The 23,905-nt window shown below is 42.5% G+C and overlaps 1 protein-coding gene across 3 annotated transcripts in view; it reads right to left on the bottom strand.

The window, feature by feature from the left end:
* Positions 1-12,512: 12,512 nt before the first annotated feature.
* Positions 12,513-23,905, bottom strand: part of MOB2 (MOB kinase activator 2) — a 118,339-nt gene continuing 106,946 nt past the window's right edge. For all 3 annotated transcript variants that reach the window (XM_051622569.1, XM_051622568.1, XM_051622567.1), the window contains exons 2-5: positions 22,545-22,705; positions 21,215-21,308; positions 14,828-14,952; positions 12,513-13,812 (exon numbers count right to left, since the gene is read on the bottom strand). In XM_051622569.1, coding sequence (XP_051478529.1) covers positions 13,502-13,812; positions 14,828-14,952; positions 21,215-21,308; positions 22,545-22,705 — 691 coding nt within the window. In that variant the 3' untranslated portion in view covers positions 12,513-13,501. The remainder of the gene's footprint in view (positions 13,813-14,827; positions 14,953-21,214; positions 21,309-22,544; positions 22,706-23,905) is intronic.

The following is a 23,905-nucleotide window of genomic DNA, read 5'->3' as shown; positions in this document are numbered from 1 at the left end:
ATTTCATTAACTCTCCAGCCTGTCCAGGTCGCACTGAATGGCAGCACAGCCTTCTGGTGTGTCAGCCACCCTTCCCAGTTTTGTATCATCAGCAAACTTGCTGAGGGTACACTATCACTTTGTCTAGGTCCTTAATTAATATATTGAACAGTGTTGGACCCAGTACCTATCCCTGGGAGACTCCACTAGGCACAGGTCTCCAACTAGACTCTGCTCCCCTTTCCACAACTCTCTGAACTTTGTCCTTGTCACAGTTGGACTCAGGATGAGCAATCGAACCAGTGACAACAATGCTCTCAATCCCCTCCCAACCAGGTAGGGAAGGAGAGAGATAATGAAGGAGAGAGACTTTCCGGATTGAAAACTAAACTAGACAGCTTTAATTAAATACTAATGATAACAGAAAATATGTCCCTGATTCTTTGCTTTTCATGATTATCAATCATTTACAAATAATGACTCAGCAGTTACTGACTGGGTAAATGCTGTCCTCTGCATCTTGACCAATCATGCACGAGTGAGATGTCATCTGTTTTGACAGAAAGAGAAGGAAGAAGGAGCAGCCCTTGAGGTTTCATCCTGTTATGCAGCAGTGTGAGTGGTTGGGTGCTGAGAGCTCTGGGGATAGCACAGCAGCCCCTCTGTCAGCCCCAGAAACATGCCTGCAGGAGTGTACCTCCTCCTGGTCAGCAGATCATGCTCTGAGGATGGAGCTGGAGAGCTAGTCCCATGAGTTTCTGCTTCCCTTAGAGAGGGGGATTGTGCTTATTGTGTTTCTGATAAAAGGCTGACGGAAAGTTTGTACTTCTTTTTATAAGGACTGTGTTTGCAGTGCAAGTATTGCATGGTACTTGGCAGTGCAGAGGGTGCAGTTGAAGGAGGAGGCCTATGGGAGAGCTGAGGTCTGTTTTTTGCTTAAAACTGCTAAGCTTGATAAGCCAGCCTACTTAATCCTTTTTGTTTCTATCATCTTTTTCTGTAATCTGGGAATTCATTTGACATTGGCCTTTATGCAGCCTTTAACTGCTGCTGTTATCCAAACAATAAATACTGCAGAATGTCTCATTTCTTATCACTGCACTGAAGCATTGAAGAAGGAAGCATGAGCTGCTGATAGTAAACCTTGTGGTGAGTCTGGTAACTCCTTTTCTTACAGTAGGAACAGGCAGCTTGATGCTTTTCCCATAGATGCCAAAAGCAGAGTCCAGGCACATGTTGGCTGACAGGCTGGAAACAACCAAGAGATGCCCGAACTTGCTGTAAATGAGCTGGTTTGAGTGCAGGAAGTGGTTGAACTGTGTTAGCTGGCACAGATCCGGACTAATGCAGATCCAGTACCTGAGCCAGCTGATCTGTGGGTGCTTCAAGTATCACTGTACGAGGCAGAACTGATCCACTCCTTACTGCTCAGAGTTCCAAGGAGCTGAAATTTATGTGTATTATTTGAGGCAGCATGGACATATTCCCTGGCTTGGAGGTGTCTTCCTCCTTGGTTGGGTAAATTTTAGTCACTCTTTCACTTTACCGTAAGACAACTTAAAATATGCAGCCTAGGCCAATTGGGAGCAGGAATCACTAGGGGTATATGCAAGTCTGAGCAGACAGTGGTCTTCTACTTCTTGTTTCCTATAAAACCCTGACATTCATAAATTTTGTATCCCAGCAGCAAACAGGGAAGCACACAGCTAAAGGCAGAAGTTCTCTGTCTGATGAAGGTTCCTCTGATACCATTAGGATTCAAGGTGGCCTGACTACAGGCTGTCCTGCTGCACAGTGTTCTGTGTATTTACCACACAGTATCCCCACTGAGCCATTGAGGGCAGTGATGGTACATCAGTTATTGTTCAGGTAGCAGGTGGTACGAGAGAACTATTTGGGTTCCAACTGCTTTGAACCTGCAGCACCTTGTCTTGGATGAAGACGGTGGCTCTAGTGGTTAGTTCAGGTACTGCGGCTGAGTTTTTTAAATGGTGACAATTTTTTTGTGCTGTTCTCTGGAAGCAACTGTCAAAACTTCTAAAAATTCCACGTTACTGTAGTGCTTGCAGTAGGTGACCTAAGCCCTGAACTCAGGTATGCTTGATCCACAAGTCAGTGAGGGAGAAGAGGATAATTACAAGGAGAGACTTTGACTTGAGTATAGATCTTGCGGTGCCTGTGCGATCTCCAGCCAAGCCATTCCATGTCTTGGCCTGGATCCCGCTATGCAGCAGGAATGCAGAACCTGTCTCTGCAGCCTCTTCTTAATAGTGTGCAGACCAGTTCCTCTGACTCACTGTGTCCTGGAGGGGACATGCCCATGCAGCAGGCTGCACCTCCCATGCACTGGGAAAGTGTATCAGCTGGGTGGATGTTTAAAGGAGGCAGTGAAACACACAGTCTTAGGCCAGGATTAGTCCATCCTTTTGAGGAGCATGTGGAGACTATGTGTGCATTTCTGGTTCTTTCCTAGGAAGCAGCAGTCACAGGAGGTAGCAGTACAGACTTTCGTACAGCCACTGCCCCAACAAGGAGCACAGTGTGTCAATTCAAGCAATTGAGACACAAATAAGCATTGAGGGAAGGAGGAATCAAGCTTGTACTGCTTGATATGTAAAAGAGGACCAATAATGCTTGTGATTTAGTCTCCCATGACATCCTTGTGAGCAAGCTCAGGATATGTGGGATAAAAGAATGAACAGTGAGATGCATTAAGAACTGGCTAGACAGGCTGGAGAGCTGGGCAAAGAGGAACCTAATGAAGTTCAACAAGAGCAAATGCAGAGTCCTGAGCCTGGGAAGGAACAACAAAATGCACCAGTACAAGTTAGGAAGTGATCCGCTGGAGTGCGGCTCCATGGAGAAGAGACCTGGGGCTTTTCAGTCTAGAGAGGAGAAGACTGAAGGGGGGTCTAATTAAAGTCTATAAGTACATGAGGGCTGGGCATCAAGAAAGCAGGGACAATCTCTTTTCTCTTGTGTCCTGCGACAGGATGAGGGGCGATGGATTCAAACTCAAGCACAGGAAGTTCCACCTCAACAATATGGAAGCACTTCTTTACTGTGAGGGTTATGGAGCACTGGAACAGGCTCCCCAGAGAGATTGTGGAGTCTCCTTCTCTGAAGTCTTTCAAGACCTGTCTGGATGCCTTTTTGAGTGATCTGCCCTAGTTTTTGGTCCTGTTTTGGCAGGAGGGTTGGACTCGATGGTCTTCAGAGGTTTTTTTCCTACAGTCAGCTCTTTTAACTAAGTATTCCAGCTAGTGAACTGATAATGCTGAAATGTTTATGTTACTGCTGAGATGCCAAGGCCACTTTGCTCTACTTGTTGAACCTGAACTCAGAGGCTGCAGGAGCAGAAGAGTCATATCTGTAACCCCCCTGCAGGGAGGAAGAGACTAGACCAACAGCAGCATTGACCAAAGTATTCCATTCCTTGTATCTGTGTAAGCTCAGTGTGAGGCCAGGGATCACAGAAGTTAAGCCCTTTCCTGCTTCTTCTTCACTTCTCTTCCATGCATGGCCAGTGTTCAGGGAGGACTCTGTCCATCCATCACCATTGATCCCCAGGCTCATGCATTCCTGACCCTCACAACTCTCCCCTCAGCTCCTGTCTGCTCTGCTGCTCTCTCCAGCAGCTCCGGGACATTTCAGAACTGCTCCCAGCTCAGGAGATGCCGGGGGAGTTGCTGAGGTGGGGGGAGGCAAGAGGGTTTTACACATTCCTGCCCATACTTGTATATAATTGTACATATTTTCTTTTATCATTACTATTTAATTAAATCTGTCTAGTTTAGTTTTCAATCTGGGAAGTCTCTCTCCTTCATTATCTCTCTCCTTTCCCTGCCTGGGTGGGAGGGGGAGGGGATCGAGAGCATTGTTGTCGCTGGTTCAGTTGCCCATCCTGAGTCAAACCGTGACAGATGTGAAAGCAGATACAACACTAATCTCCAGTTTCAGTGGAGTTGCACAGCAAATTTGTTTTAGAAAAAGCACAGAAAGATGAGAGCCTATTTTCTGTGAGCTTATTTGGGAAAGGGGGACAAAGAGCTTTTGACTCCTAAAGTTATACTGGTCTGTAATGGAAAGGGCTAACTGCTTGTTATGTGTGTAGTTTATGCATGGTCTCCAGTTTGCCCCAGGCTGTGTTCATGTGCAGTTTCTGCTTGCCCTTGCCTGCTCTATCTCCTGGGGACATGGGCTGCAGTAGTATTGAGTCAGCCAGAACCAACAGATCTTCATTGGCTATGTCCAGTGTGAAATTTATTGCAATGCCCGAGGTGTGAGTGGGCAGAACCAAGTGTCATTATGTTACCTGCAAGTACAGAGTGTGTTTTGCATGTTACTAATGTGTTTTTCATTAAGATAAACTTCCCACTCCACCCGTTGCTTCCATAGCTGCTGTTGCTTCACTCCACAAAAGGGATGGAGAAACAAGATGACGTTTGTAGCATGCAGAAATCCTGTAGAGAGGCAGAATGTGGTGTCACCTACTAGATGTTATGTGAAGCTGCTGGGGATCACTTGTGCTATGGTGCTTTGTGCTGGGCTTTGTATGATGCCCTGTTGATTAGCAAGTATGGAGATTAACAATAACACAGGACTTACCTCAGAACTGGGCAGCAGAGACACTGTCTTTTCTCTTTGCTTCTTGAAGACTTTTACAAGCTGTGTCATGTGCCTCTCATTTTTGCTGTGCAGAGGCAGGAAGGATGAAAGAGGGGTGTGGATATGTCCCTGTCTCTCCTGTGTAGCTTCTACATAGCTTTGCAGAAAAACGACAGTGTTCAGTCTCAGTGTGTCAGAGACACAGCTGAACAGTTTGCATGAGGGGAAGCACCATGCATAATCTAGTCCTTCTCGAAGGGAAGGATTCTGGTACCATAGGAGCCTGGACAGGTAAATACTGTGACATATTTCAGTAGTACGTGAAAGCTATGAGCCTGATCCATTACATTCTTAGTGCAGCAAGTGACAGCTTTGTCCATGTAGGTGTGATAGACAAGAAAAAGAGGTATCTGTTGTCTGTATTATGCAGGAACTGAGATGAAGAGCAATTTAGTGATTCTCACAGTTGTTCATACAAACTCTGTGGGCTGGAACTTGAATCCAGATCTTAACCTGGCAACAGCACATTCCAGTGAGCAGGTCTGCAAACCTTGGTGGCCTGTCTGTAAAGACAGGTTATTTAATTTCTCAGCACATCACTTTAGAGTAGCTCTTTTCAGATGCAAGTGATAAAATTCTTTCTTTGATAATGAAAGAAAAGTTGTTTGGCGTTGTATAGAACCACGATCCAGCACAGTATCTGCAAACTGAGGGACTGCAGAGGAAGTCTGGATCACAGAGACTGTCCCAGTTGTGCAGGCAGTGAAACAAGTGTCCCCATTTCAGAAGCTAGATTTGTACAGTTTGTGATTTGTGGTCAATTCTGTCCCTTTTGTGTTCAGGGGCTTTTATGATTGTATGTTCTTGTGCAGGTTCTTTGGCATTCAGTAACATGGGAGCACAGGTTGCATTTTTTTCCTTGCTTAAGAAACTCAAGCATGCATTTACAGGCTGTCTCTCCCCTTCCAATGGTTGTTTGTTTCTGCAAAACTTATAAAAACTTTCTAATTGCATTGCAACTCCTACCTGTCTACTAGGTTGGTTGAAATCAGACAGTAGTTCAAAAGTTTGAGTTAGGCAAGAAAAAGGAACAGGCAGATGGAGTCTTGCATAAGCTTTCTTTATTTTGGATATCTGGCTTTAAAAAAAGCCCATGCTTTCATTCCATGGGCCAGAAGTCTTTTTCTGCAAAATAACACTCTTAAAAACCACCTGAGCTATTTATTTGAGGAGCACCTGGATCAGATATGAATGTTAATCCAGTAATAACATAATTAAACTGTTATGCTTTTTTTAAATCTCTCTTCTCCAGCTGTAGTATCACTTTTTGCCTTTATCAGGGATATTGTAATGAAGCACATAGAGCTTCTAATCCAATCAAAATTCCTTGATGAATTGGAGTATTTGTTGTGCTTTCACATTTAAGCAGTGGTTACAATACAAGATAAACTTCATCCACAGGGTTGCCATCTTATTACTAAATTCAGCCTAGTGGTTTGATGTAGGCAGAGGTGGTTCCAGGGTACATGATCTCCAGGACAATGCACAAATAACCATGTAGCAGGGCCAGGTTTGTAAAGATGCCTAAAAGCTCTCAGCCAGACACTAGTGGGAGTCCACAAAATCAGCACTCAAGTACTTATCCAGTCCAAACAGCACCCACAGATTCTTGGGAGTTCTGATCTGGCCCCTGTGCACAAACAGGTCAATGAGACTGTGAGTGGCAAAGACCAGTTACAACCTATCTCATGCTGCATTCCCGTGAAAGTCTGCAAAATGCACATTTTCTCTTCAGTGGCTCCACTTGAGCTACCTTATCTGTACACAAACCACAGTACGGTCCCCTTTGCCAGGTTGCCCAGTAGCTGCTTAACAAGGAGGTTGAGACTCAGCTGTGTTTCATTTGGAGCAGGGCAGGAACTGATCATTCCCTGAGCATCTCCTGTTCTGTCCTGCAGCATATTCTAAGTGTGGCTTTTGACCTTCAGTCCATTACAGCATGTGATTGGGAATTTGGGACTGGGATTGCAGGATACAAATATGCCCTGTATCTCTGTGCTGAACATCCTTTGCAGAATCGATAGCAAGGGGCTTGGCTTTGTGTGTCAGGTGATTATATATAGTCTTCTGGTGTCTTGGTGCTGAGCTTTGGGTGAGCTTTGAACTGATCTGGCTTAAGCCCTGAACTCCAGTAGTGGCTTTGTAGTTGAAATTCTCGTGTGGAAAGAGCTGATTCCATCTGATTCTTCCCAAATGTCTGGGCTTCAAGCTGTCATTTCTGTTTGATGGCAGCAGGTTGCCAACTACTGTTGGTTCGCAGTGCCTGACTACCTTCCTGTTATCTACTTGATAATGCCATCCTTCTGGGAATGAAATGAGGGACTTCCTGCACAAACCCTATTGGGTCAAGAGATGCAAATTCAAGGGACTTTTGGGTCTTTGCAGTTCTGCAGACCGAGAGTGTCACTGGTGTAACAATGAATGAATGAACAATGACAAAGTATACTGAGATCTTGATGCACATCTCACTTCAAGATTTGGTAGGAACTACCACAGCCCCACATGCCAGGACTGTGACCTTCTGATCACAGCACAGCAGCTGTTGTGTAGATTTCATTTTAGCAAGTTTAAAACAGTTTTATAATGGTAAGATTATCCAAAGACATTTATAATTATTTGTGCTCTCTTGAAAATGTTCTTAAAATAGCTAAAGTTTTTACAGTTCTGCTGCAGTGGGTACAGATGGTCTTTAGGCACAATCTGTTTTCTGCTTCTTGTATTCACACCTGCTGAGACAGGCTTATAGCCACAAGGATTGCAATCGACCTTCCTAAAGTGTTGAGTGTCAGTAAACCTGAGAAGGACAGAGTTCCTCCTGTTACAGGCTTTTATATGGATTTCATATAACTGTAAAACACTTGGATTATTCAATGTCAGTTTCCAGTTCTGTTCTGGATTACCCTTTTTAAGTGGAGCCAAACCCATGGTTCTCCTTATTCATGAAAGTAAATTCTTGTTATAGGCAGATGTACGTATTCTGGTTGTCTGCAATACCAGCATCCTCAGATTTATTACAAAAGACTAAAAATCAAAGTATTTCTACCTTGAAAAGTAGAATTATCCCTTACATTTAGTCATCCAAAACCAGGCATACTATCTGCCTCATTGCACTCTGTCAGGATGGAGACAGTAAAGACTTTAGTGTTAGCTTGCAGTAAAATGAAACAAAATCCCCAGGTTGACCAAGACAGAGAATTGGGATTAATTTCTGTATTAATAGCTATTTCATTGCCTACCAGACTTTCTATGAGAGAATTAGTTCTTCTACACAAACTACTCCATAAAATTTGGTGCTTAGGAACAGAAAGAATGTTTCGTGAGATGATTTTGGGAATGAATCCTATGGAAGTTAGGTTCTTGCATTTGATACTTGATCAATTGCAATTATGAGGGGAGAAAAGTCATGTAGAAAATCTCATCTGCTTGGAAGAAGAGCTTGCAAGTGTGTTTCCTAAATGAACTCAATCTATGCAGAAGACAGCAGAACAAGACTCTTTAACTGCTGTGTGGCCTAAGGGGGTCTAATAAGTATGTGGTGCAGCCTTTCTTTGTCAGACAGGATTTGCTTTCAGCTCCTTGTACACCTGCAATAAAGCCCTTCCGGGGAAACCCTAGACTATTTCATTAGTTCAGTGTGGTAATTAAATTGGTGACTGGTGCCAAGGACCAGTTTGTTTTCCTTTTCTAGGTTTCTACTTGCAGTCCTTGAGGGCACTACTTGCCTGGGGGAAGTGTCTTCTAAGCCCTACTGATGTCAGGTGAAGAAGTGGTTTCACAGAAGCTGAAGTCCTTTTTGAGATAGCATTTGGCCTTTCTGCATCTGAGCTGATGTTGCAGAGGGTTGCTCTCCACTGAGCAGAGAGGCTGTCTGGCCCAGGTTCTCTGTATCCTTTTGAATTATCCTAGAGACCATTAAAAGGAGGAGTTTTGTATAAGGGCGTCCTGCACCACTCTGTGAGATGTTAGCACCCTGTGCCAGTGTACGGGAAAGCGTTATTTTAATGCCTCTTTTTTTCAGATAGAATGAAAAGAATCAGCAGATGATGACACACAGAGAAGCGAAGCTAGGCCTTTTTTTTTTTTTTCCCCCATGTTAGACAAAGCTCTTGGAGTGCTCTCTCATCTGAGTGCTTTGGCCACAACAGTTTCTCTTTTCTCTGAGTCACATGCTAACCTTGCTTTGAAAAGCCTTATTCATCATGTCAGCTGTCACATCCAAAAGATGATGTTTCTGTCCTTGAAAAGAATGGAGCCCCATTAGCACACTAAGGGTTTTTGCCAGCTGTTTGGTGTTTTTCTCACTTTGTATCATCAGATCCATTGGCAATATTGGGATACAGCTATCTGTCTTTAAGTTCTTCAGGTTGTATTTGGGCACTAGTATAGCTGCAGTAGCATGGATAATTTCGCTATACTGAACTCTTGTGCTGCAGCTTTTGCCAGCACCCAGGCATTAGAACTAGATTTAAACTGTCTGGTGTTGCCATTTGTGCTACAGACACTAACATTGGTTTGATTTGTTTAATAGGTTTGAACGAAATAAACCAACAACCTATTCCTCTGTCCTCAGTTTAGATAATGGAAGAGTATTTCTGGATTCAAGTCTTTCTGTTAACAGCTGAAATGGTGAGCTAAGGACTGGCTGTGAGTGAGGGTTTGTTTGGTGAAGCATGGCTTTGTATGAGATCAGCATACTTAGAGCTCGTGAAATTGGCTTGTTCTTTTATGGGATTGCTTGTTTCTGTGACAGTCTTTTAGTCTGCTCATGTGAAGGAGCCACTTGTTACCTGACAGCATCCACCTTTAGCCCCCAGTCCCTGCCAGGAGCACCTTGGTATGCACATGTTGGGCCAGACCTGGTGATGCCTCGAAGCCAGAACACATCGTTCTCCCTCCTCGGATCTTCTCCTCAGAAATATGTTCCCTAAGAAGCAAGGTCTATTTTCGTAAAATTATTGGTTAAAAGGTTGTTAGTCATGTATTACATGAGTGTGCTTTATGGGATCTCAAGACTTTACATGGTAAACCTTTTGCAATTCTCAGGAAAGAAAGAAGGGTGTAGATCTGATTTTGCTGGGCTAAAGTAGAAGATGCCTGATTCCATTTACAGCTTGCTGCTTCAGGACATTTCTCAGGCTTGGGGTGAAGCTGGTCCTGTTATCTCTACATAGCTTCATTGCCTTTGAGGTCAAAGCTAAAGGTGGCTGTTTCTCTGAAAAAGACTTAGTGGCACTGCTCCTGTGTCCCATTCTCATGAATGGCCAGAGAATGCCTTATGTAATGGACACAAGCTGCTGGCCTCGGCGCTTTCTTACCTGTTGATGGTATTTATACCAGATGGCATGTATGAGGACATTATTTTCCTCCTGTTTTTATTAACAGTTGTTTCTGCTTGGCTTTCCTAAGGACACTGCAGCCTCAAAGACTTACTGATAATCACAAGACAGAGGGGAAAAAAAGTTTAAGGTTGCTGTAACATTTCACCCCATTGCTATAAATTTATGTGACCTCAGCTCTTCAGCACAGTGCTCATGGATCCAGAGCACCAAATGTCAGGAACACAATTCTACAAAACATACGTATGACTATTTTTGTTTTCAAGGGAAAGTATTTAGCCCTCTGATGGCCTGTGCTCATTGCCATGGTTTTAGGCTCAGAAAGTTGGTTAGGAATTCTGCAATGCAGATGTAAAGCTGAGAGTTTGACAAAGCAAGGCCTGCAAAAGGCATTTATGCGTGGGGTATGGGTGTGTGGAGGTAGTTCAAAAGGTGTCCTCTAGCAATATTTGGTTATTTTACTGGGGTGTTTGTGGGTTTTATTTCTTTAGCAACCCTTAAACATGTATGTTATGTCATGATCTTTAAGGCAAGAGAGATGAAGAGGAGAGGGTTGAACGTAGCATATCGATGTTGCTGTTCTGATAGTGCTTTAAATGATTCACAAAACACATTTAAAGCAGCAATATCACATTTTCCTCAGTGTTAGAAGACCTAAGCCTGTCTTCTAGATACAAAGGGATTCAGGCTCAGTGCTTATAGCAGGGATAGTCAGTAACATGCTTCAAGTATAGAAGGTCACCGACAGGCTTCAGTAGCATCAACCAAGCAGAGTTTGAAGACTTAGTAAACTTCTGTGTTAATGTTACTACAGCATAATTCACTACCTTCTGAAATATGCTTGGACACTTTGAGGCTGAGCTTTACAGTGACATGAATTCAAGAAGACCTTTAATGTTAGCACTATTTCAGTGTTTTTTCTTATTCCCACTGCTAAAACCAACAAGATAGGCTGCAATAAAACAGGATTAATTATTTGTGTTCCTGTTAACTGCCTGCAAAATATAGAAATTCTACCTTGCTAGTTCAAGCATGTGTGCTTTCAGGAATATCAGCTGTCTGTAAACTCAGGACAGTTGCCAGGAACAGCAGCAGGCTCTTGTAGAGATAATGTGGTATTTCACCATTCTCCTGGTAGCTGAACTAATGGTTTGCTGCTTTGCAGCAATACATGCCTTCCCAAACTTTCTACAAGGGTTTGTCAGTTCTCCTATGGGAAGCTAAGGTATAGTCACCCTTGCATTTGATGTAGATATCACTGTGTTGTGATCTGAAACTTACAGAGTTGTAGCTAAGTCAGTCTTTTTAAACAGCCTTTTAGAATCAAGACTGCAAATTCATTTTTAGGAGTAGGTAATAAATTACCAAAAATACTTGAGGTTGAGTTGATGTCCTTGCTATTACTTTCTTCCCTTGAACTCTACTGTATGGTCTCATTCCAAGCTGCAGTGGGGCCTTACAAATGGCTCTGATAGCTTCTGCTGATTTTTTTGTTTTCCTTCAGACATGAGTGTAGGGAATTGTAATGGAAAGGCTCCCATCAACATGCATGGCAACTGAATGGGAATATTAGCGTGGATAGGGAGTGCTCTTGAACAGCCGTTGTTATAACAGCACCCAGATGAGGTCAATGAGATGCCAGCACATGTGCCTGCATGTTCACAAGGTACTAACAATCTGGAAACAACACAGGAGAAGTCTGGGTTCACAAGGTTTGAGACTGTTTTATCTCACTCACTCCTTCCCTTCTCTCATGCTCATTGTCTTTTTCTCACTTTTATGACTTCTTGCTCTTCTTCTCACTGGCACACTTTTTTCCTTATCTGCTGTTTGTCTTGCACCCTTCTTCAAAAGTTTTTTCTTGCTTGTGCTTTTTCTTTTTTCCCTCCTTTCTTGCTCATACATTTTTTTCCCCCCACTTGCTTGTGCTTTTCCTTCTTTTTTCTTTGCACTTGCACTCCTTTTCTTCTCTCTACTGACTTTTGATACAAACCTCATTCAGAAAGACATTCCAGGATGCATGCCAGGTCAGTTATTAATGATGTATATACCTCAAGATAATGATAAAAACCAGTAACAAACAATTCTCAGAGGCTGCCACAGATTTGATAGAAGTACAACTGCAAGCAAAATCTGGCATTTTCTCAACTGGAAGTACTGACTGCAAGAATTCAGTGGAAATATGGAGGAAAGAGTAATATTACTGTCCAGATACAATATTAATACAATATTGTATCCACATGCTATGGCTTTCACAACAGACTATGCAGGAGCCCACAGCATCTGCAGAATTTACATATGTACAAATGGGAAACTTGCGCCTTGCCAAGTGCTTGCACCTGGGGAGGAGGTTCCTAGCACTACCAGAAAGAGCACAGAAGCCATTACAAATGTAAGATTACAGCATGGAAGGCAAATCCATTCATTATAAAGCTGGTTGACAGCAGGGCCAACAGCATTCAGCAGTGGAAGGGAAGCCATAGAGGTGGATTCTACTGCCTTTTGACGCTGAAAACACAAAAACAAAGCTTGTGGCCGATAGATTTGTTTTTATTGTTATAGAACAGATGAACTAAAATAAGCCAACAATATAATTTTATGCCAACAGCCATCTTTCTAGCACAGGCGGTGACTGACTCAGCGTACCTTTCTCCCACCTCCCCGGGCCTCTGTTCAATGGGAAGCAAATGTTTGGTGGCTCTTGCACATGGGTTTTAGACTCCAGTGGTCTTACTCTTTTTGTTTGTACAGGTATGCCTGGGAAAAGAGGAGGTGGGGGAGCAGAGAAAAGAGTATATATGCTGCAGGAGCAATAAGCAGAAAGGCCTGTGGATCTTCTTGCATGTTCACGTGTTGTGACCAAGTAGATAGGACAACTGGAGAATCATGCCCACTTTCTACATGTAGCAAGCCCCTAGTTGCTACTCTAGTCAAGCCAGGAGCTTCTTCCCATTCCAAGCGAACAAAGGGCAAGATGCATTCAACTGGGGAGTTTTTGGCAGGTTAAGGGGCAGTAAAATCAAATAAAAAAAAACACCCCACAAAAAAAAACAACCCAAACCTACCTGCATTTTAAGCCACTTCAAAGTAAAAGTCACTTTTTAAAATATAATAGATACTTTTTAAATGGCAGGACCACCATCCTAGAAAGACAAAGGGCTTGCACTCAAGACCAAAGAAAGAAAAACAAAAAAAACAACAAATCAATCAAAAAGAAACCAACCAAAATAATCAAGAGTGGCCCCACTCTCAAGCTTGGCTCTTCTCTAAAAACAACACTCATCATCCATCTGAATTAGGTGAAAGGAGGAGTGGACAGAAAATAAAATAAATTGGTGCAACTTCTCGCCAGGTGGCGCATTAAACCAAAGCTCCATCAGTCCCGTACGACTACGCGTCCTGTGGTGGCAGCATAATTTCTTTCAGCTTTCATTGCTGTATATGTCTGTATGTATATCTGAACATATACATACACACAGAATATGTTTTTAATGTTAGTTTTGATCCTGTAGGAGGGCTCATCTCTCTTTCACATGGTTCTGTGCTCCTGCGCTGTTGCTGCTCCCATTGCCACTCCCGTTACTGCTGCTCCCACTGCTGCTGCAGAGGACCTCTGTGAGGTCATCCATGATGGTGGTCTCTTTAGGGTCCACGAGGTTGAACTCCCTGATGAATAGGATAAAGTGTGTGTAGAGCGTGTTTAAATGTCCGTGCAGCTCCAGTGCCAAAGTCTCCTTAAAGTGTGAGGAGTAGATATGGGCCAGCACATGGAACAGGTATTTGCAGATCTTCTTCACTAGGGACTCAAAAGAGTTTGGGAATTCCTTGCCTGAAAGGAAAAGAAATAGCATGGTAGTTACAGTTGCTCACCTTCAGCCCCACAGCAGTAACTGCTTGGACAAGAGTAACTAGCCCTTTGTAACTAGCAGACAACTTGTGAGTCCTGTGTCATCCTTTCTCAGCTTGTTTTTTTTTACAGGAATTTGAGGGTGCAACCTAAAGAGATGTTAAGGATTTTTATCTGAAGTTTTAAACCCTGTGGTTCAAAAATAAGGAAGCAAGTGTAATCATTCTTTAAAACCACAACGTTTTGTGTTACTGGCTGTAGAAATAATGGACAACTACTTTCGTAACAAAAAGTGAAACTTGGGCAAGCAAAAAAGCTACACTTGCCATCCTATGTCTGATGCACCAAAGAATGAAGCCAGCTACTTCCAGTCATAACAAAGACCACCTACCATAACTTAAGGTGTCTATTTTTCACCCTTAACTAAAGGCATTTCATGTAGCAATCTTGTTAGGATACAAATTTGAGTAACTTTCCTGTTCTTAAAAATCACTTTTTTAATCTTTGGAAGGGAAAGGAGACTGCAAACAATCAGTGAGACAAGGCCTGGCTGGGCAAGGAAGACAAGCCACAATCCTGGCAACCCAGGTTTTTCCCCCCCTTAATGCATCAGGGGTCTAAAGGAAATGGAAAAACAAGGTTAAATTTTACTAGCAGCAGGCTGTATTGAATTGTTGACAGTTTTCAAATTTTTATCCTTTCTGAATACAGGCTAGAAAATCTCAAAATGCTTAAAGAAAAAAGATGTACTGATGATGAAACCTAATCCAAGGGGACAGGACTCTGGGCCTTTAACCTCAGTTCATATGCCAACAGTGCAAGTCTTTATTACTGCAAGAATGAACCAAACTTAAGATCTCCCTTAAAAAACCCCAAAATGTCAAACAAACAAGTGAGAAAGCTTTCTGGTTTTGACACATATGCTGACTGCAACTCTTACCCTACATATGATATCTGCAAAGAGCCATGGGGATCACCTGTCCAAAAGCAGACATACCATATTTTGTTGGAAAGACGTCCTCATCTGTCACTAGTTTCTGCACTGAACTCATGACAAAGTCAACATACTGAGGAGCAGTGCACTTGATCTTCTTTCCCCGCTCATCATACCAGTAGTACTGTCTGTGAAGAGAATAGACAGTGTCATCGCATTATACCCTGGCTCCTCAGCTCAACTCCTCAAAGAGGTCAGTGTCTAAACAATGTAAAACAACAGCTGCACCATTAACAAAACACATCATAACTGCTACAGAAGAGATGCACTTCAGTGTATCTGTCTACATAAAAAACCTTGAATTTCTGTTACCCAGTTTTGTTTGTCCCTATCAATTTAGTAAAAGTATCAAGCACAGAAAGTGTGCTGAGAATCCTCCAGAGAGGATTCAGAGAATCCAGCTCCAGAGAGGAGCTCTACTGAGGCAGTGATAACTCCCTATCTATGACAGACTGAGGGTTTACATACAGTCTATAGAACTGTACAGGAAAACATTATATAATTAGTTTTACAGTGCAACACCATTGCACAGTGAGAAATCCTTCTTCTGACACTTAACGTCACAAAACATTGGTCTTGTAGTGTAATAATATTAAACAGACAGAAGGTGGCTCCAAAGCATCAGCTTTTTCAAGCTAGTGCTCTGAAGTACCGGCAGCTTTTTTAAGTGCTACAATTCCTCTTCCAAAATCCAATCCGAGGTAAGTTTTCAGGAACCTTCTGCACATTCCCTACCAGCATACCTGAGATCTCTGCTCCTTCGGTTACACACTCCCTAGAACATCTGCATTTGCATTTGACTCCATCACTGTTGGATCTTGAGCAACAGGAGACGTTAGCATATTAGCAGGCTCTTCGTAAGAGCCTGTGTCATTTATGGGACTGATAAGAAAGCAACTAATTTTCTTTTCCCAGAACACAGCATAGGTGGGATTTGCTGACTACCTTTGGAAGCACGGTTGGAAGTGGTCTGAGCATCAGAGCTTGGCTAGAAAGACACCTCACCCAACACAGGAACCCATAAAGCTAGGGTTTAATTTTTTTGCCTCTTTTCAGCTCCCACTCTTCTGCTGTTGGCTAATGATGTTATCTGACATTCCTCACACAAATCACTAAACAAGCCTTGATGCAGTCCTAGAGAAAACAGCATGTCAGCATGATATGTAGCCACCTTTGGACACTTTTTTTTTTTTAAATTTTTGCATGGAAGATAAAGATTAAATGTTTGGGGTTTTCTTCCTGTGTCTAACAGGACAAGACTGCATTGTACTGGAAGGATCTATACATGCCACTTAGAAAGTGAAGTTTTATGTATACTGGCAAGCAGTCAGAACAGTCCTGAAGCAACTAAAGAAAAATGTGAAGTAGGAAATGAAAAGTTTTAATTTACAGTGTGTTTTCATTGCCCTGAAAGATTCTTCAGGGACCTCAGAGTGGGGAGGTGAAGACACTACCAACAACGTTCATGCCTCAAGCCATATGAAAACAAGAAGCTGCAGAAAGTAGTAGTTTGAACTTTAAGACAGGGAAGGCAACTGAAAACTAGTTCTGCAGACACTTAAGATTTAGAATTCTTCTTTTAGCTCATTTTCAGTATGTGGTGCTTGGTCACTGTATCTTATTTACTAGAAAGAGCAGGATTGGCTGCAGAAGGGCATAAAAAGGTGAGCAAGTGGATGAAAACAGCAGGAGTTAGAAGTTCTTTGTAGACCTATGTCAGGCATCAAAAGTAGCATTTGAGCCCTTTGGTGTAGACTGTGTTCTTCATTGCTGCTTACTTCCTTTGTACAATCCACACACAAGGAATTACACAGTGTTGTGGACAAATACAAGACACCTCATTTGTCTACTCCTACAGTAAACTGGAGCAAGACATTTCTAGGCAACTCAAGATTTATTTTGGGTCTTAAGACAATGCTTGTCACCAAGAGCAGAAGCAGACTGGGCTGCCTACACCTCAGCAGTTTTCTCATGCTGCAGAAATCCTCAACTGCAAGACAGGTGCAAAAATTCTGAAGATTTATATTTTATTTAGAAGAAACAGTTTGGCAATGGTACTAGAGTGAATAAAACTGCTGGAACATCCCACTGCATTTTGCCTTTCCTTGAAAATTAAGCTAAGTGTGCAAAAGAATAATTTAAAAGGAGAACCATTAAGAGTAGGGGGATAACTACAAGGATTGTCCTCTTGATTGGAATCATGCGGCTTCCTCATGTTTCAAGTGCTGTGAATAGAGTCTTCACATGTCTTGGAGGAAGAGAGGAGGCCATGACATGCCATGAACATCTCACACATGGTAAGCAGCTCCCACCCACGCTGCAGTTCTCTCCATTAACAAGATAGGAAGCAGGCTGGGGCCACTGAAGGGCTCAGTTGGATACAGAAGCCAACTGCATTCCACCAGTGGCACTGTGACAGCACAGTCCCATAGTAGGCCATGGTTGGGAAGCAGAAATGCCAGGAAGACGACACTGAAAGACACTTCAAAAAGTGCTCTCACAATACAGATTTAGATTATTTGATTTCCTATGTCAAATTCTGGCAGATTTAAAATTCAGCAGTATTGAGAGCATGAGGAATTTGCAGCTCCGTTCTGAACCTCAGGGAGAAATTACTATTCAATCTAAACGTCCCCTGATGCAACTGCAGGTCATTTCCTCTCATCCTGTCATTATTCACTTGGGAGAAGAGACCAACACTCACCTCCCTACAACCTCCTTTCATGTAGTTGTAGAGGGCAATGAGGTCTCCCCTCAGCCTCCTCTTCTCTAGAAGTAAACATCCCTAGTTCCCTCAGCCACTCCTCATATGACTTGTTCTCTAGACCCTTCACCAGCTTGGTGGCTCTTCTCTGGACACACTCCAGCCCCTCAGTGTTCTTCCTGTAGTGAGGGGCCCAGAACTGAGCTCAGTACTCGAGGTGCAGTCTCACCAGTGCCAAGTACAGGGGCACGATCACCTGTCTACTCCTGCTGGCCACACTCTTCCTGATGCAGGCCAGGATGCTGTTGGCCTTCTTGGCCACCTGGGCACACTGCTGGTTCATGTTAAGCTGTCAGTCCACCAGCAGCCCCAGGTCCTTTTCCACCAGGCAGCTCTCCAGCCACTCTTCCCAAAGCCTGTAGTGTTGCCTGGGGTTGTTGTGAACAAAATGCAGGACCTGACATTTGGCCTTATTGAACTTCATACACTTGACCTTGGCCCATCGATCCAGCCTGTCCAGGTCCCTCTGCAGAGCCTTCCTGCCCTCAAGCAGATCAACACTCCCACCCAGTTTGGTGCTGTCTGCAAACTTACTGAGGGTGCACTCAATGCCCTCATCTAGATCACTGATGAAGATGTTGAACAAGACTGGCCCCAACACTGAGCCCTGAGGGACACCACTGGTGATTGGCTGCCAGCTGGATTTGACCCCATTTACCACAACTCTCTGGGCCCGGCCATCCAGCCAGTTTTTTACCCACTGAAGAGTACACTTGTCTATGCCATGATTCACCAGCTTTTCCAGGAGAATGCTGTGGGAGATGATGTCAAAGGCCTTACCAAAGTCCAGGTAGACAATGCCCACAGCCTTCCCCTCATCCACTAGGTGGGTCACGTGGTCATAGAAAGAGATCAGGTTAGTTAAGCAAGAACTTGCTTTCATAAACCCCTGCTGGCTGGCCCTGATGTCCTGCATCACTCTTCTCTGTGAGCTGCCTGGCAGTTTGCATTCATCCTTGATTTCTGCCTCAGGAGTTTTGTAATGTCAGCCTTGTAAACAGCACTTGTTTCTGCTTTTAGTTTGTCCACTCACTTCAGCACTTCTGAGAAGTTTTGCCCAAATGTCAGCTAGAGAATCAGTTTATGGTGCTTTAAAGCTGGTTTCTGTAATAATAAGCTGTAAATAATACTAAATCTAAATAGTAAATACTGTTTTATAGTACCTGCTTTACAGCAAGTGATAAACACTACTGAGAAAAAATTAAGTAATACCCAAAGTTACATTCAAGCCAGCCTCATTAAATTTGAAGATAACTGGCCATTCTGGTATTTCGCTTGGCATCCCACCTTGCCACCATCTGTTCTACAAGGAGACTTAGTTTTAGTCAGACATCTCTTAGTAACCCGAAGCAGAAATTCTCCTCTTCATTGTGTGCAGATGGCTGTACTGCCTCGTATCTCTGACAGAGGGCTGAAAGCTGCATCTGTCTGCAGTTTGTCAGTTGGCTGCAGTTTCTCTGAGATGTTAAAACCTTACCTCAAATATTTAACTGCTACTGGTGTTTATTTTGCCAGCAAATCCCCTAAACTTAGGATTTAGTATTTGCAGTACATTTGAATGCAAAATAACTTGACAAGCAACCTGTTCTCAGTAGTTACTTCAACATCTCAACCATAAATACAGAAAGCCTTCTTTAGGTATGATGAGAATGGTGTGATCCAAAACATGCCTTAAAGAACTGGGCAGGGAAAACAAGAAGGAGGAACAGAATGCAGACCTTCACACAGAACTACTCAAGAAATCAGCACTGAAAAAAATGGCAAACTGCACCCTTATTCCAAGGTAATGTATTTCTAATATAGGTAGATATTATTTTATTCCAAAGTACCTGAACAAACAGATCACAGCCACAGAAGGTAAATTCTGGAGTGTCCATCAGGTTTATCAGCAACTGACTCTAATGTTCAGGTGATACTCCTTATATACTGGAGACAGGTCAGAGACACAATAAATCATACCAACCAGTGTTTCTCAAACACAGTATGGTCTTACCTTACTTAGCCAGGAAAAAAAAAGAGGGGTGAGGACATGATATATGGGCTTTGTCACAGTCATAATAGGAGATGAACAAACAAGCATCTCCATGTTCCATTTAGGCATATCTCTTCCAAAGGGAAGAGCTAGGAAAGGCAGAACATAAAGATAAGGATTATCCAAGATTACCATTAGAGATATTTGGAGAACACAATTATGAACAGGGACTTCAAAGCTGAACTCTACTGAGGTGTGTAGCTAGATGATCTCACCTCTGTGGTTCTGTATAGATCCACACACTTGATAGAAGAATTAAATATGCAGTCCACAGTTTGCAAACATGAATCAGTCATCTGCCCCCCAAATACAGGATGATACTTAAGTTGTTATGATTTAGCTAAACACAAACTGTTTCAAGTGCTTCACCCAAGTGTAGACATGCTTCCTGTTATTCCTACATAGTGCAATTTATCAGTCCTCACCACTAAAAATACAGACTACAGCTGGAGGTGCCTACAGGCACTTCCTTTCTTTATTCTGCAGCATAAACTTCTTACAGAGAACTGTTGTTTAAGACTCACTAGAATAGAATGGAGCAACACATATGTTCCCTACCATCACCTCCTTTTAGCCATTTTTTTCCCATCAGTCAAATGGATAAACAGTTACACAGAGTCCTTTGGACAGCCAGTGCTACATCAAGAATTAAAACATGACAAAGCTTGGGAGTAAAAATCTCCTTCATGCATTTTGCATTCTTCAGAGTGCTCTCAAAGAAAGTCCCTGATATTAATTTCAAGTGTACAAGATAGCCTGGTGCATTAAGCAAGAATTCCTTTCGAAGCACTATGTAATTATTGTGAGAGATACAATCTATTGATAATCCATCTCAACTAAATTAGTCCCAGGTAATGCAAAAGGAGAGAAGAAAAGGACTATCAACACATGTGCTGGAGAAAAAACCAACACATCAGGTGTATTTATACTCAGCTGGATCTCATATTCCATCATGCTGGATTGTGCTAATCAAGAGCAGGAGTTTATGGTAACTTTTTCTTATATACACCACGTACAGTAAAACTACAAAGCTTTCTTTCATAACTGACAGCTAGTCAATGTTGAAAAAGTCTACCAAGTCCTACAGGGGGAAAGTGCCAAACCAAAACATTTTCCCTACTCTTTGCAAAGCTGCCACTTGTGTCCTGTGTGCCCAGGGGCTTGGGCAGAAAGCGTATAGTAGAGGTTACCCATCAGCAGCCTGGTGCTCTTGTCAGTGTTCCAGCTTTCAAAAGCACCCTCTGTGGTGTTTTGCAATTCATTTATCCTCCCTGGCCTTCTATGGAATCCCAGCACTATTACCAGCAAGGACAGTTTTGCTTTGCTTTTCTCCTCCTCTCCCCCCAAGCTACAAACATAGTCATTTGCCCCGCTGATCTGACCTTATAGAACCAGCTCAGAACCTCCTAGAGGTCCTAGACCTCCACAAAAAACAGATTTCCATCACCCTTCACTGCTGAGGGATGAGAAGCTGCCACATTCTCACTAAGTAGAGATGTGCTGTAAAAGACTCGTCCAATGCCATCTAATACATTCTCCCCCAAGCAACTCTGAAGATTCCATGGAAACCCTGTAATTGTAAATATCCACTTACGTATTGCACACTGCCATGGTCTGACATGACTCTCCTGTACAGAACTCTGAGATTGTACTATACTGTAAGTTGATGTGATGAAAGAAAGTTGTTGCTGAAAAATAAACACAAAAGGAAGACATTCAGAAATAAAATACTTTCAAACACTGGTTATCCTCCTGACCATTATTTAAATAGAGCAAGTGAAGTGACCTCAGAGTCTTGAGCTTGCATACAAATTTAAACATGATATAGTTACATACGTCTAATGATGAACTGCAAAACAATGAGGTACATAGAATGAAAGCTCTTGTTTTGATTTAAGATGAAAGCACCATGATGCCTCGGCTGCTATTACTCACTAAGCAGCAGGACTAGAAAGTGTCTCCATCATCAGGCTCACCATTCTATTCAAAGTACAATACTGGAAGCTGAAGGCAAACAATTTGCTTCATTCTTTTGAAGTCACACTTAAAATGTACAGTGGCTAGAAAACAGCATTAATAGTTCCCATGACAAATCTCTTTAAAAACCCCACAAAACAGCATGAAAACTACTACCCTTCTACATTTTAAACATCTTCTGAGATAATTTAGCATCTTAATACTCCTCAGGAGGCATCTCACTTTTTCTTAATGAGTCTCTATAAACTTTCTTAGTGTGCAGTTTGAAGTAGTTTCTTGCTACTATCATATATTGTTGAAAATGTAAACAAGACTGGGTCACAGTCTTGCAGGTTACGACTGGCAGATGAAGGAGAAGCATAGGGAAGTATTGTAAATCAGAACTGAGGTGCAGAGATATAGCATTCAGTCCTAACAGTCAGTCACATCTCTGAGTTGGAGTCTGACTGCAGTTTAAATTCACAGTAATTTCACCTAAGCTTGGAAGGAGTGTGGAGAAGAAATCTAACCAAAATACTAAAAAACTTCTGGCTTTAAGCATAACTTGCTTTATATACAAGTTTTAATAAACAACCATTTTTAAAATGCTTCTGGAAGACCAACAGCTTGAGTCAGAAATGTGTTTGCTGAACCAGCTGCTTCAGTAAAGTCAAAGGGAATCTGACGGTCCTCAAAAGCATATAAAAAACTTAGATGCCCTCAGTGCTACAGTGAGGGAGCTGGAAGGAGGAAACCTATCAAGGCTTCCATGTTGCTGAGCACAGTTGGTTCATATGTAAGACAGGTTAATTACTATTCAAAGTATAATGACATGCATTATGCACTAAACATCAACAGGCATTAAGTGTTAGTTTCTAAGCACTGAAAGCAGTAAAAAGAAACAGAGTGATTTAACACTTTCTTTGGTGTGGACAGCAAGCTCTGAGCTGCATGATCACAATACTCACTGTTGCTGGCCAGCCACTCGTTGAGGTCTATTTCTCGTGGCAACATCACTAGTTCCTTAAATTCAAAGTCAGTAATTCTGGATTTTGTGTATTCTGGCTCTAGGTAAAGTTTCTTCTCTTCTGGCGCTGGCTTTTTACCATTTGGCTTTCCTTTAGACTTCCTGCAAGAGATTAAACAGAGGGAAGAAATGTTACCTTTACTGATGATGAACAGCTACAGAAACCTGAAAAAAGCTCGTTTATCCAAACTCTTGTATTTATGTTTATACTGCTCCTCCTGCATTCTCTCCCCCTTTTTAATTAAAGCAAAAAGAGAGTTTCTTTAGAAGTGCATTTGAACTCAGCCACTTTTTTCAAGTAATCCTGGGAGTTCTGAACGGCATTAGGAAACTTGAAGCTGCTCCATCTCCTTTTTGTCAAATGAAGTTGCAGATTATTGTGCAAGTGACAGTCTGTCTTTATGCCTTTGAACAGTCATGAGCACAGAACATCCCTGTGCCTGCAGGAGCTACTCTAATGTGAGCATACTAACAACCTGCTGCATCGTACAGTTAACTGGCACCTGGAAAAATGGGCATTTGAGGGACAGTAAAAGCAGATGCTGCAAGAAGATAAGCTCTCAGCTGGAAAAATGGTCTTTCCACACAACGTGCCAGTACTGCTTATTCAGAGGTACAGCATTCCTCGCTACTCCAACCCTACCTTCTCTGAGACCTCACAAGCCTTCTGGAAGTGAGCATCTCTGACTCCAACTAGGAGCACTGGAAACGACAACACTCTGCTTTCTCAGCTCCCAGGATACTTAAGACACAAAGATCACAGTTAATTTTTTTCCTGAAAACCCTTTAAAATCTGATGCATGGTGAAATAATCTTCCATTTGGATCTACAAAACCAGACAAACTACATTCCATCAAATGCATTTATCTCCTTGACCTTCCATGTCCCATTTCTAAAGTGTTTGTTGTAATCACTAGAGTTTTCCTCCTACTCTGTATTTAAGATCCTCAAGTTACACTCATTCCTGGGCCATGGGTTCATGAAGGACTTCTGAGGAATGATGGTGGGCCAGCACTTTGGTCTTTTAGGCTATGTGGTCAAACGGCTGCACATCCATGTGTTTCGACACTTAAAAAAATGCACCTAACCAGAGACATAAGATACATTTAACAGTGAGGAACAAGTGCAGTAATGCCGTATTTGCCTTGAATAAAGAGAAGATACCACAGTGTTTTACTGTCAGGTTTTCTTGCTTGAAGAGTTTTTTAAGAATCTGTAAAACCAAGACAAGCCCACCTTTGCAAATGACTGCATTAAGTTGGCTGTTGAAATTCATCTAGATCCCTTCCAAAGGAAGCTGAT

Source organism: Apus apus, chromosome 5 (genome assembly GCF_020740795.1).
Source record: "Apus apus isolate bApuApu2 chromosome 5, bApuApu2.pri.cur, whole genome shotgun sequence".
Classification (NCBI taxonomy): Eukaryota; Metazoa; Chordata; class Aves; order Apodiformes; family Apodidae; genus Apus; species Apus apus.
The sequence above is the reverse complement of the archived record's forward strand: the minus strand, read 5'-3'. Positions and strand labels throughout refer to the sequence as shown.